We start from the raw sequence: 15,458 nt of genomic DNA on the forward strand, positions 1-15,458 counted from the left end.
TCAAACCAAAAGATATTTCCAATAATTGGTATTTAAAGGGCCCGGTGCTCAATCTCGACGATTAACTCGTCGGCATACCCGAACCCAAGCCGCTGATCCAAGCCGATGCAACTATGCTGAATAATAATATACTGTTGTGATATGCACTAGCAACATAGTGACTGTCAAATAAAAGGCCATGTTCATCGGCTTCATCGGCCGGCACAATCCCTGTGGATTTCACACAATCGGCTTATAACACTTGACAACAATACCCTAACAAATTACTCTCCTTGATTGCGTCGATGAATGACGGCAATGTTTACTTGATAACATTAACCCGATTAGTGCTGCAGAATGGTGAATCATAGCAAACATATTGTGCACTTTGGGTGAAAAGCCCCCAAATTGGTACAGATGTAGCTCTTGATATGCTTAACAAATTAGGATAGAGGGCCAATTTAAATTCATTCCAAGATGGCGGGTAGAGGTCATCGAATTTTATATTTAGGGAAAAAATTCAGAGCTGTTCAAAAAGTGTTTCGCTGGTCACGAGGATTCAGAAAAGGTATAGTTTGACCTATCTGTGATGTAAGGTTCTCAAGTCATCTCCCCGAGAGTCATCTGTGCCAATTTTGGGGCTTTTCACCAAAAGTGCACAATACTTAACTATTCTGGAGTGCAAGATCTCTGTGGCAAACCCAACATTTTTATACATTTCAAAATCATGCGCATACTTTACTCGTATGGTAGGTTAGTTAAAATGCTGACGTTTGCATGATAAACTATTGAATGCAATTTGTTCAATAAAACTAAACAATAGCCGGCATAGATTGCTTTCTTTGATATATAGAGATATAGACACTTTTTGTACTTTTGTGAACTTTGCTCTCTTTTTAACCAATCATCATAGAGAGTCGTGTGATATGTCAAACTTTTCCTCTGGTTTTAAGGAACAAAAAAGTCAACGGGCGCATATCTGTAGGATCATTGGTTAATGAGATGTAGTCACTTTTTGTACTTTTTTGCACTTTACAACCTTTATCTTTTTAATCAAATACCCTAGTCGTGCGATATGTCGAACTTTTCCTCTGGTCATAAAGAACAAAAAAATCAGCGGCCGCGTATTTGTACGATCATTGGTTAATGAAATATAGTCACTTGTAGTATTTTGTGCACTTAACCCTCTTTTTAGCCAAATTTACCACAGAGTCGTGCGATATGTCTAACTTTTCCTCTGGTCATAAGGAAGAAAAAAGTCAGTGGTCGCATATCTGTAAGATCATTGGATAATGAGATATAGTCAATTTTTTCTTTTTCTACTTTGTGCATTTAACCCTCTATCTTTTTAACCAAATATACCACAGAGTCGTGGGATATGTCAAACTTTTCCTCTGGTCATAAGGAACAAAAAGGTCAGTGCTCGCATATCCGTAGGATCATTGGTTAATGAGATACAGTCACTTTTTTACTTTGTGCATTTAACCCTCATCTTTTTAACCAACTATACCACAGAGTCGTGCGATATGTCAGGGAACTTCTATTATTATCGGGAATTGCCTGTCACACATGATCGCACACAAGGTCGTAGGCAATTGGTCGGACCTCATCTGCCCAGAACATATTGACCCAGGTCGGCATACCGCCATATCCTTCCCGACATGCTTAGTAGCCAAGTCCGTAGAAGAGTGGATCCACACACTATGTACACAAATATACATTTGGCCACATTTTATTATACGATTAATACGAATTTATTAAACATGGTAACAAATATTCTCTAGCAAATCGGTTATAGATGGAACTGGTAGGCATATTATAAATTCGGGATATTAAATATCTTCCTGACCAGCCATATCTGCGCATGGTCAAAGACGAGTATCAGACCGACGCAAACTGGCTTAGTCTCCACATCAGCCAGTTTGGTTCCGCCCCTCCACAGGGAGCGTAACCTGTGTAGGAGACTCTGTCGGACCTGGTCGGACCTCATCTCTCCCCATCGATTGTGACCTATAATCCCCGACATTGCCCTTATGAACTCACATCCGCCTGGATATGTCAAACTTTTCCTCTGGTCATAAGGAACAAAAAAGTCAGTGGTCGCATATCTGTAGGATCATTGGTTAATGAGATATAGTCACTTTTTTCTACTTTGTACATTGAACCCTCTATCTTGTTCATCAACTATACCACAGAGTCGTGCGATAATATGTGAAACTTTTCCTCTGGTCATAAGGAACAAAAAACTCAGTGGTCGCGCATCTGTACGATCATTGGTTAATGAGATATAGTTACTTTTTTGTACTTTGTGCACTTAACTCTCTATCTTTTTAACTAAATATCCCAGAGTGGTGCGATATGTCAAACTTTACTGTACGTGAAGACGGCCCGATTGGCGCGAGGTTCATATTGGTGCGTATGCACCAAATATGTATCTTGTTGAAATTGATGTAAAAATAAAAGGTTCACAAGATTTGATAATCATATTTTCCAGAATGAAACTTAAAAGGACTGCCTTTGAATTATGAATAAAAAGGAGTAGTTTAGAGATACTTTATTTTTGCCGATTTTTCAATTCCAAGTACTGCCGATTTATCGGTTTTGACCCTGACATTGTGCCACATGGGTCGATCTGTGGGTCGGGTCGATAGTGGGGAAATACACCTTAGTGAACAGAGCACATCCAGAGTAATCTTATCATTTATTGATCTTATCATTTCTTGACTATCGACCCAATTTTATATCAGTCTAGCTCAGTCTATTCTCAAAACGAAAACAAAGGAAATCTGTACAAAGTAATTGGAGCGTCATTTGTTGAAATGAAAAGATGTATTATGTTGCAAAGGATTCTGGGAAAGGTAATATATCTTCTCTGGGTTTTGAGATGAAAAATTTGGCAAATAACAAGATTTATTACTGCTTCTTGATAAACATGCACGGGGAATAGTGTCCTTATTTACTGCATACCAAATATGAACTCTTGTGAATAGTTATACGGGATTTTGTGTGCCTGGGGTATTGCGCGAAGCAAGTTTCTAAACCAGCCTGTCAGATTTTAATTTTCTTCATTTTCTTCAAAATTCGGCCACCATTTGGGGTAAATTTTATAGGATATTTTACCTATATTTCACCAAATCTAATCTGGAAAAAATTAATTTAAGCCAGAGACGACCAAAAAACGGCAGGCTGCAGCAGTGCAGCTGTTTGATCAAACCTTTAATGACATTATCTTTGCTTTGGTTGCTTAAGTCTAGTCTCTCACGATAGCTTCAGTTCTAAAATCACTCGGAGAGTTAGTTGCCCTGATCTTTCCATCCAAACATAAGTTTTGTGCATCTTTTGGTTTCTTGAAAGTGAAGTGATGTAGAAGCTGAGAGAAGAAGAGAAAGAGTTCCATTTTGGCTAGGTTTTCACCAAGGCAAACTCGTCGTCCTGTAATACGGCACATGATAAACGAGAGAAAAACATAATTGAAAAGATACAAATATAAAACTACAGCATTATCATCATCATCATCATCATCATCATCATCATCATCATCCATCAACCATCATCCATCATCCATCATCCATCATCATCATCATCATCATCATCATCATCATCATCATCATCATCATGCATGTGATAAACCAAAGAAAATCAAAAGTGAAACAAAGAAAAGCAACATTTAACACCATCAGTATCGTTATCCTCTTCCTCTTTCTCCGCCTCCGGCCTCCTCATCCTCATCCTCCTCACTATCATCATTATTATCGTGGTGGTCGTCGTCATCATTATCATCATCGTCCATCATCATTTCAGCATGATTGTTTGCCGCCAATATTTACTGCCAAAGAGTAAGACCAATTACGTCATTTTGCACGTGACTTACCTGTGCTAAAAGGTAAGTATTCGTCTGGTTGTTTTACCAGTTTGTCCCCAGTTATAAATCTCTCTGGACGAAATATTTCTGGATCTGTCCAGGTAGCCGGATCGTGATGAATTGCCCAAATATTGGACATAATGATCGTGTTTTGGGGGATCGTATAACCTAGCAAGGTAGTATCTTCTGCGGCGTAATGGGGCACTCCTAAGGGGACAATAGAGGCGATACGTTGAATCTCCATCAAAGTAGCTTCGGTGTAAGGAAGTTGTTCCTTATCCGATAAATTAGGTAAGCGATTTCTGCCCACAACATTGTCAATTTCTTGTTGAACTTTGTCCTGGATATTTGGGTATGCCATCATATACAGCAATGCCCAACGAAGAGTTGTGACAGTGGTTTCAGAACCAGCTGCAAAAAGTTGAGCCACTGTTGCTATCATATTATGTTCATTAATATTGAAAGCACGTTCACTTCCTTCAACTTGTTCTATTTCATCTAAATAGACGTCTATGTAGTCTTTAAGATCTACACGATCAAACTGTTCGCGATGGTCGTCAACGATAGCCCTGTAAAATTTCCATAATCGTTGAGCTCTTTCATATCTTACATTGTCTGCCGTAGATCTCATGTTGAGGTACCTAGAAAGTAATGAAAAAGCTATGCATGAGTCTCAGGGGACCTTTTTTGTATGTATTGGCGAATGCATTTTAATATTTATCATGATTATACTATTCCCAACAAGCGTCGCATTAAAAAAAGAGCAATTAACTCAAATTTCTTTGTTAATTATTTGTTATTCGTTTCCCTTCCTGACTTTAGTAGGACTTATTTAAAAATATGTATACAAATTTAGTGTTTATATTCTGATTGTTTGTTAGTGTCATTTACACAGATTTCTGTTCTTTCGTAATGTTTATAGACCCACCTGACTATTGGGATGAAAATGGCAGCGGCCCCAGCTCCAGCATCCTCTACTGTCTTGTCTAAGAGGTGTAACAGCTCATGGAATGTCGTGTCTGAATACTCAAATCTCTTCCCAAAAACCACAGAACAGATGATATTGGATACAGCATTCGACAGAAGCTTACGCGGATCGAAGCTTTCTCCTTTAAAAGACGAAAACTCTTGGCAAAGAGCCTTTACTTCCACTGATATTTGATCTTGGAAACTTCTTTTACCGACACCAAAACTTCGGAAGGTGGAGAGAGTAAACCTTCGTTGTTCTCTCCAATGATCGCCTGACGCCATTACTACGCCTATAATGGAAAACGCACAAAATATACAACGTCTTAAATTTATACTTTCAAATCACAAAAGCTACCAACCTATTTGCATGTAGTCTGTATTTCCCATTAGAGCTTTTAGCACTAGGCGGTATGTTTTGCCAACGAAATGATAACAGGAATTATGTCTTGCACCAACACTAAAATCAGTCTAATATCCCAGCAAACACACAACGTTTTACAGAAAACATTTAAATCACGGTCGGGTTATATAAAGGGTAGGGGGAGACGGGGGATGAAAGTTACACGGGGAAGTTGTTACACCTCTCAGTGTGCCAAGCTGGAATAATAGAGGGCAGGCTAATTGACATCCATTTGTTGCCTACACATCACTGGGGTATACTGCCAGTCGCGAGCTTTTTCCATTGTTCTAGTAAAAGGTAAGTCAAGCAAACTGTTTTGTCCTTTCCAAGGAACTTTATGACAAAACTGTAATATTGTAATAGCTCTAACCAATGGAGGTGCATAATGCTAGCTTGTTATGGTAAATATAGTATTATGTATGTCACTAATATATCCCCGAGTCATGACCTGCAATTCTGACTCTGGGTTGTGTTATAATGGCTTATGTGTGTAAACCTACCCCATGAAACAACCTACCCCAATTACATTTTACATGAACTAAATTTTGTTTCAATTTTCAGATTTAAATATTTCATATGTCTACTGTGTATTTTGCTTTACCCACAGCTGTAAATTGTTCTACAGTTAATGATGCCAAGAACCTGGAAAAGGAAGACAGCGAGAAGGAGAAAACAGCTCTTAATGTAATGAAAGCTGCTGCCCAGCGTGTGTTGGAATATTGTGATTCTTTGCGAGTTGCAGCGGCTGACCATATTAATACAAGAGCATTATAGTTACTAGGCGGTTACCCGTATTTCGCGATTTTCGGCTATCATGGTTATTGACTTTTGCAGATCACAAATAGGGTGTGTCCTTTGGCGGGGAACACTTTTCTCACAGCTGAGCTCAATTGCAGCTTTATGTAATTTGACCTGACTTTCGCCCTCAATTTGAAATTTGACATGACCTGTGATCACGGATGAAACGCAAACCTGAGCTTCCTTGGCCAAAGTTACCCCCACCCACAAAGTTTGAGCTCCATTATATCAGCAATTTGAATTTTTAACCGTAGGTCTGACAAGAAGGTCACCGTTGAAACTTCTGTTTGTTAGTCCAAGGTCCACCCACCCACTTCGTTTGAGCTCCATAGAGGCAATTTGAAATTTCTACCTTTTTTTGACCTATGACCTCTTAACCGTAGGTCTGACGAAAAGGTCACCGTGGAAACTTTTATTTGTTAGTCCAAGGTCAACGCACCCACCAAGTTTGAGCTCCATAGGAGCAATTTCAAATTAGACTTCAATTGGACTTGAACCGGTTGTTGACCTTTGACCTTAAAAATATACCAAGCTGAACCCACCCACCAAGTTTGAGGAACGTGCGACCCCAGTCTCCGAGAAAAGATGCGGACAGACAGACAGACATGCAGAGATCCGGTGAATTATAGTAAGATTTTATGGACTTATTTTAGAATAAAAATGATCTAAATGTTTCTAAAGGCCTATAAAAGCTTCATAACTTTTTGTAACATTGTACATTTACCTCATGGTGTAACAACTTACCCTGTATGCGGGGTAAGTTGTAAATGTGCTATCCACAGACCCAAGATGGAGTGTTTGAGTTCTAGGGGCAAAATGTCAATTTTGTAACGTCCATCTCCGGTCTCCCCTAAAAAACGCTATAATAACATTCAAGAAACATTTTTGAAAACTTGATGCAAAACATTTTCAACAGAATATTATTTAAGGGCTGGGGTATGAGCGACCTTGAAGTTCCGGTATCTGGAGAGGGGAAGCAATGAGTTACCCCAAATCACAGCGGCAGGTAGTGACTGGGCCGCCGAGTGCTAATATATATTTATTTTGGAAGGTTCGTGTTTGTTTTAAATTTTGGGGCGTTTTTCCAAAATTTGATATTTTTGGTCATATTTCAAAAAAGCGACATGCCAAAGACAACTCTTTGGGCACATAGTTTGTTATTGTTATTGCAGTTCTTTTCCACATACCTACGTTAACATTCGATTTCGTGATTTACTAATATTATATATTTTATGACTGCAATTTGGCGTTTTCAATGCGTTTTACACGTATCATGAAATTAACGCAAATATCTAGTCACGCTGCTTTTAGAATTTTTTCGCTCAGGTACACCTGAGTGAATATATACATTCAGGTTAGACCTTGGAATAAAAATCAAAAAAATCGACCTCTGAACCTAAGTAGCTTTAAGTCGAGCTTCTTTTGCAAATGCTTTTGCTTTGTAATCACTAAAAATATTTTGCAGAATAATGCATGGTATCTCAGTAATAGAAATGCACTACATGCAGACTAATGCCAGCTCAAAATTAACCTCACTCCTCATGACATAGTTCATAAATATATGCAGCAGTGAGATTTTAAACAGAGGTGGGGATGAAATATTAGCCTCATTTCCCATGAAATTATTAATAAAACTATGTTCTGTTGCCCTTAGTGGAGGGTTTTGTTACCTGGGAATGATAATCAGTTTCAATAATTATGAGCGTTGACCATGTTGACAGATTGATAGTGGTGTGGAAGTTAGCAAGTTACATATTGGCCATGAACAGATTTTGTTTTATGGACAATGTCAGCAAGCTAGGTCAGCCTGCATGGTATACCAAGTTTACCAAATGTCCGTGAACTTCTTAAATTTGTATTGAGAGGTAAGTAAGTAGACGTGTTCTGACTGTTCTGTTTTTTTGTGAAAATGATGCATTGGTGATAAAGTGGTGGAACATTTTAATTGAATTGTATTATTCAGATCGTTATAACATGTACAACTTAAAATTTACTTTTCATTTTCATGGGTAACATTCAAGTGCATACATGTCTGTTTCGAATCACTAAATGTGACATGTTAAAGGGTATTTCACAATCCTAGCATACACTTTTTATGAGATTTGTCAGTAGATTTATATCCACAAGCAAAAACTTAAATCTCACAACTTCAGTTGATCAGATTCCCGGGATCAGATTGTTTGTTTGCAAATAAATAAATAAATAAATAAGCATGTATGCTAGCTATTGGTAGCATTTTGATACAGGCTATGTATATTTATATATGGCCCATATACTTGCTGTGTTATTTTGGGAACAAATTTGACCATAGGCTTGTTAAACGAATTAATCGGCAAGAATTATTTTATACAGAAACTATTTTGCCAGAGGTTTCTAGTGGTAGAAAATTCTGAATATTTCTGTACAAGGAAGGGCTGAAGTGCAAATTCGCAGCAGGATCCGCCCAATACAACAACATTCTTAATTATATTGAATTCTAAAACTACCTGTTTCAATATATTTTAGCTTGCTAAGTATCTTCTCCATTATATTGCACACATGCAATACCTGAATAGGTATAGTTCCATAGACCTTCAACTTACTACATGTATCCCTCTCTTGTTGAAATTAACCCCACTGCCAAGGTCCCATTTCCCTTCCCATTTATGCAAAATTTGCCAAATCTGTCAATACTTGTGTTTTTAACTAATTGGTAATACACTTTAACCTGGGAATTATACACAGAACAAGCCGACTAACCAGAACCAAATTTATTGTCTTGTGTGTCAGAGAGAAAAGCCCCAAGACAATTTTGGCTATTTAGCTCAATTACTGATCCATAAAATTACAAGCATCACACACTGGAGACCTTCACTTTTTATAGCGGAACAGTGGCCACTAATGAACTTCCCAGCACTCACTATACCCTAATGGCCTCATCCCAAAGGCATACTTCAATAATCTCAGTTAAACAATATAGTGTCCAATTAAACCTCCAATTGCCAAGTATGAGTTTGGTATCCAAATTTTCAAAGGTCATCTAATGAACGTACAAACATATTGGGGTTGAAGAACAATGCCCTAATAAATGAGCATGTTGTGGATCGTAATAATTAACCATGGACTGTAGAACAGGCCCAGTTCTATACCTTCAACTTTTACTCACCCACAACTCAGCCCAAATTTATATTTTTATCATCTAACAAGAATGACAGCTGCCTCAAGACTCCTTTCCTCAAAGTTCCTTTTTACCTAAAAATTAATTGACACTGCCTATTACTTCCATGATGAAAGGGAGGGTAACAGTTGAAGGTATGCGAAACTATACCTATGCATGATATTATTAATAATATCATATTGTTTCAGTATTCAAAGGAGCTTAGTGCGGAGGCATGCATCACATTAGTAACGCTATTTAAACAAAAATCCTATTCTCATTCAAACATGTGAGCACATGAACAACTACAATAAAACACTGCATATGTTCACATCAAAATGCAGTATCACTAGAAAAAAAATGATCAGTCATCAAATATATTTAATTTCAAACTTTTTCTTGAACAGTTCACCAGTAAAATAATGTCATGAATAGACTTATAGTACACGCTTATAACAGAATAAAATTGCCTTGAATATTACTCTGTCTCCTGCATTCGCATTTAATATTAGTTTCACTTTAAAGAATATTTACCCTGTCCATTCTTCTAGGTAGGTAATTCATACATATTATTATAACTGTATTCTACTTCACTATTGCCTCATATGATACATTGCCTCTTGCTTTACTCTAAAAGACTATGTTATTGTTACCTTATATAATTAAACATTTTACTGCGTCAATATACATAATATCGCCCTAGATAAAAAACAATGTCTCCAACTGTTCATTCAATCTATACCCATTCCAGCTCAAATAAATGCGATGCCTGCACATCCATCATAACAGCCACAAGGGTGCATAAATTCCACACTGACCAACTGCCTCCTACCTACAAACGTGAATTACAACCGACCTACATTCCACAACCATGTTTTCCAATCGTGCCTGAGCGCTCCCTTTTAAAGGGTTTTTTATTACCTGATCGTCGGCTTTTGCAGGCAACAGAATGCAGATTGGCTCACGATAGATGTCGTATTCCTCTATGTGGTTCACTCATTGATAAAATGAGTTTGCATTCCTTGTAACAACACACACATTGCCGTCTGGAAACCGGGTCTGGTACTGATTTTGGGACAGCCAATAGACTTCAGCGCCGTATCAAATCTCATGACAACCACACGACTGACGACTATGTGTTTATGTTTCCCGCACAAAAGCTTGTGTCTACATCTATTATTATACTTCTTTGGAAACGTTGACCTTTGACCATTCTTTGTATAACGCCCTGATATGACCTTGATATGTTCGCTTGATTGGGTACGTTATAGCATCCATTTCATTGAGGTGTTAGGACTTGGTCAGTATAATACTTGCAGTGATACAATAGTTTAACATGGTGTGTGAGCATGGTGAAAGACTCATTATTGATTAGGCGCGGACATATTAAAGGCACAGGTCCTTTGCGTGTATAGCAGAAAATTATAATAGAATGTGTGAATAGAATGTTTGGAATTTTGCAACTAAAATACTAACTGCATTCTGCATTATGTATTTATTTATTTATTTATTTAGGCCTATGCCTATTTATTTATTTACTGACTTATTTATTTATTTTATTTATTTGGAATATTAGTTAGTAGGCCTAGTTAGTAATATTCCATGATAGGCCTACGTCGGTTTATTATTGATTGTTGATAACTTGACAACTTGATTGATTGATCGATTGATAGTCATTTCACATTATATTCCTAGTTTATAGGCCAATTTGAATAGCATCGTACATTAGATAAATAGACCTATCAGTATTGATTTATTCTATTCAGCAATATCAAGGATTACTATCAAACTTCTCATCTAGCTGATTGTCAGTTGGCTCAGTGGTAACGCAGTAGGTTTTACAACACCGAGGTCCCGGGTTCGATTCCCACCTCTGCCTATTTTTTGCAAGGCTGAGAAAAAAAATGAAATTTCAGGACTGCAAACTTATTTGGCGCGCGATCTGAGCTGGTCCTTTTCTGGTGGCTGTGTCTGTTACAGGCACACTCCCTCTGCATCCAAACCAGGTTCACGCTCATTACACCTCCCTTAAGTGTTGACAAAATATTTTCCAAACATGTTTGCCCAAAATATCCCGGGGGTTCACTCACATGGTCTGTACGCATGCGTTACCAAAACAACAAGTAAAAGGGGGTGTTTTTAGAGGCAAGGCAAGTTATGCGCGTGACGCATTTAGGGTCTAAAAACATTGATTTTCAAGCATAAGGGTAGTTTTCTGAATCTGAACAATTTGTTTAGGGTACCTTTTCAAATTTTTGGTAAATTACAAGTCCAAAAAGGGCATTTTTATTAGCCAAAAACTTATTAGGGGGTAAATTCTATATTCAATTATCTTATTAAGGGGCTAAATTTGCTGGTAGGGTAAAACTCGTTTAGGGGGTGTTTGAAAAACATTTGGTCACGCATGCGTACACTGTCATATTTGAGTGGGCCCCCCCCCCCCGGGCAAAATATTTTACAGTAACGTTTTAAAAACGTTTTCAAGACCTTTATATAACCCGACATTTAAATATTTGCTGGGATTCTGTTATGGCGGCAAAATAGCTGTACCTCAAGGAGACTCGAAAAGCACATTTCCAACTCAAACTTACATGTACATGCAACAACTGACAATACAGTCATGATATTGTTATAAACAAACAGAGGATGAGACTACCAGGTCACGTGGTCTGAATACATGGACCCAAAAAACAAAAACAATTTCATACTAGTATCAACGACAATAAGTAATAGTAACCTACTATGGAAGCCTTACGAAACCTATGTTTTTTCTTTTCATTTGAAACCAATCTTGTATCCAATGCAGGACAATTTTAAGCTATTTTTCACCTCTCACACTGCAATATATATGCCTTGCATTTCATAATATCGGCTGTGCTAATGTTACAATAGCTTTAAGAAGTACATTTTAGCAAACGGTTACATTTCAGCACATCACATCAAAGCTCCCATTGTGGTACTCCATTAATTTTTTAATATATTTGTATTTAGTTGATGATTCGTGAGGGGGAAATCATGGTGAAGATATTTGGCGAACGAATTGTTACTAACCTTGACCTTTTGTCATTTTCAATTTTTCCGGTATCTTAGCGGTTGGTCGATCTGCAAGATACTGATTCTGGAAAGCTTCTCGCACACTTTCAGCACTATTCAAAATAACTAAAAGTTGATTTCCCAAGTAAAAGCTGTACACTTTACCGTAATGTTTGGTAAGCTTAGCCATGAATTGATGTGGTTGTAAGCCAGATCGGTACAGAGAAATACCAAGATTGGGCAGGCTGCCCAAAATAGGCCAGGTCCATGGTCCTGGTGGTAAATTCTTTGGTTTACGTGTCCACCATGATATAACGAGGAATGCAATTGCACATACCAGTATAGTGCGGATATCTACAAACCATAAAACCCAATGCGCCATTTTACAACGTGGTTGTGAGCATGTATACCGGGCATGTACATGTACAGCAGGTTTAACTGAGGGCTACAAGTCCAATATCGATGTACATGTATTGTTAGTGTGGTACGTGATAACCTGGTATATTTTCGCTGGGTTAATTTTTCGCGATTTTATTACCGGTAATTCTGAACAGTACTTTAGTGGGCCTGATTCGTGTAATAAATATTTTCGTAGGACAGCCTGATCGACTGCGAAAAGCGCGAAAATTGTACCCCGCGAAAAATTCCCAGTATTTACTTCAGGGCGCGAACCACCAAATAGCCCCTTTATCATGCTTATGGAAAAGAACGTAAAACAGGAAGAGTCCTTAAAAGGACAAGCTCACATGTAGGAAGTGAGGTAAAGCAATTTTAGTGTGAATAATATGACGTAGGAGGTGAATGTTAGGAATAACTCCTTAATTTTTTTAAATTAAGAATTAAGCAGTGGCGCGGCCAGTACTTTTTCAGAGGGTGGGCAAAGAGGGCAAGGCAACTTGTAAAACCGGGGACAATGGTAACAAATAGGCAAACAAGTACAAAAGCCTAAAACTCTTAAATATCATGGCGGACAGCATCCCACAGGAGGGCAAGAGGGGAGCAGCTGCGGGTGACCTACCCCCTTTCCCCGGCTACGCCACTGTAAATTTAGACGCATAAGTAATTTTTAACGTATATATTCTATATTCTTTTAATATGTGGTCATATAATAAAAGGTGTAAATGGTACAAATAACCTAATAGTGATAGCTGTAGTACGGGTATTAAAAAAATAGGAAGGTACGAACTGGAATGTTTAGGATTTACGAATTTTAAGAAGGCAGTGAAGTTCCATGGTCAATTGCTGAGTGTTGGTAAACTCGGGCAAGTACGGGCTTGACGCTTCAGGAATAGTTCCGCTGGTGTGCGATTTGTAAATGTACGCGGAGTGTTGCAAAATATAATAAGCAGAAAGTTATCTCTCTTATGCGTAACGCGTAATAGAATCGCATTCATTGAGAGATTTCTGAACTTATTTGTGCACCAGTGCTTTTTCATTTAATGACATAAAAACTGAAAAATATTGTAAGGAACACTTTAGGTTTTGACTTTTAAAACCGCGACATTTTGGTCAAAAAATGTGCTTGGAAAGGTAGTTTTCAACAGATTTACCACATTCACCTTGCTATAACATTGAATTGTGTTATCTGTTAACTTAATGACGAAAAGAATTTCTAGGAGGAAGTGTTAGCTTTCGTTTGATAAATAAAAAAAACCATTCTGATTGGATGAAGGGCACACTTGAAGTTTCGACAAAAACAAATCACAGAGAACTAATTTCCAGCTAGAAGCTCCACAGCTCTTACGATCAACCGCCGTAGTGCAATCAAAGATTGTGTGGAGACAATTCATTGCTTGCTTGAGAGCTCTTGGACGAAAATGTGTGCTCAGGTGTATCGAGGTGGAAACTGTTCGTAGATGATTTATAAGAGAATTGCTTTTGCATAGACACCTTTCCATATGAACTAGCATGTCCCATTTGTTCTATGTACCCAGCCATGATGTACGTACTACATGATAGATTTTCCGACGCGATCAGTCTTACTTTGTGGAGTAACTTCTTTAATTTTCTGGTCATTTTTGGACTGCGCTAGTATAAATATATTTTAAGCGTGGATGTTTAATTCTCACTGCACGGAATTTTATTCTCACTGCACGAACGTGCCAGGAGGCACGTTAAAATAGCCCCTGTTAAATGACAGCAGGCATCCGCCTTTAAAGCTGATTGGTACTTCAAACTTAAAAATGAATTCAAGTTATAGATCAACTCACATAATCCCTTGCATTTTCTGAACAATAGACTAGCAGAAACTAAAAAGATAAAAAGACCCTAAGAATAACACTACCACTACAAACTCTTACAGAAACCATGCCGGCTTTCTCAACTGCTTCACCTACATTGTGGAACAATCTTCCGTTTCATCTGTTCATTATCGTAGCAGAGTTGCTGGATATTACATGATCGTAATCAGAGTCAATGGATTGTTTAACTTGTTTTAATAACAAAAAAGGGCACATGCTAATTATTTGCTAGTTTCCGTGTCACTTTTAGGCTTGATATTTTTTGTTTCCGCATCGGAATCCTAGCAGCCAATCGGCCGTACGGTATTAAAGAGGACTACTTTGGTACTCATGTAACTATTCATCACCGATAGCTATAACACAGGTAAGACCACTTCAATTTTTATTCATACTCCTTTTATTTAAAAGTCTTGGTTAGATATATAGAATTTTATGAATAATACAAAATGTGTTTTATGATTATAATAATATACGGCGCTTGCAGTAGCGCAATAACAAACATGTTCATTGCGCTTTACAAAATAATAACTTACACTACATGGACTCCATTGAACAAGCAATAAAACTACACACACAAAAAAAAACCAGATTATACAAATGTGTCTTGAGAGAACTTTTGCTCTGAAAATGGAGTCTACATACGCTATAATTTATTGAAAGCTATTGCAGTCCGCCTCGATCATGAGTACCTTAGCGGTTTGCAAGAGGGATTGCATGTGTCCATATGACCGACGATTAATCTCAAAATGACCATTGATGTCAACAAGGTCGCCAACCTTTGCAATGGCAAAAGTATGTAGGCCTTTATCACTAAATTTACGAATTGAATCGGATATATTTAAACATTATCATCGTAGGTGCACCGTACTCGCCTAATGTCAACAAGTACGTCTACTTACTTTGGACCGATACATTGGCAATATTATATTTTTAGCTTCCTTGAGCTCTTGGGCATTACGATATCCTGCCCCACAAGATTCGGTTGGTTTGCCTGAATCGCCTAACCCTATAATATTTTCCGCTTTCTATCCGAATAAAGAT

At 37.8% G+C, this 15,458-nt stretch overlaps 1 protein-coding gene across 1 annotated transcript; it reads right to left on the bottom strand.

The window, feature by feature from the left end:
* Positions 1-3,156: 3,156 nt before the first annotated feature.
* On the bottom strand, positions 3,157-12,588 carry LOC140161358 (cytochrome P450 2J4-like). The gene is made up of 4 exons (XM_072184847.1): positions 12,196-12,588; positions 4,770-5,100; positions 3,851-4,482; positions 3,157-3,411 (listed from the first exon to the last, which is right to left on the bottom strand). Exons 1-4 carry the CDS (start codon positions 12,557-12,559, stop codon positions 3,230-3,232), a joined length of 1,509 nt encoding a protein of 502 aa, XP_072040948.1. The 5' UTR covers positions 12,560-12,588; the 3' UTR covers positions 3,157-3,229.
* Positions 12,589-15,458: the final 2,870 nt, after the last annotated feature.

The sequence above is a fragment of the Amphiura filiformis genome, chromosome 9 (assembly GCF_039555335.1).
Source record: "Amphiura filiformis chromosome 9, Afil_fr2py, whole genome shotgun sequence".
Lineage (NCBI taxonomy): Eukaryota > Metazoa > Echinodermata > Ophiuroidea > Amphilepidida > Amphiuridae > Amphiura > Amphiura filiformis.

Coding starts and splice junctions, on each gene's coding strand:
- LOC140161358 (XM_072184847.1), bottom strand. CDS start 12,559: ATGGCGCATTGGGTTTTATGGTTTGTAGATATCCGCACTATACTGGTA. Junction 5,101..12,195: donor GAAAATGACAAAAGGTCAAG/GTTAGTAACAAT, acceptor TTTCCATTATAG/GCGTAGTAATGGCGTCAGGC. Junction 4,483..4,769: donor ATTTTCATCCCAATAGTCAG/GTGGGTCTATAA, acceptor ATTACTTTCTAG/GTACCTCAACATGAGATCTA.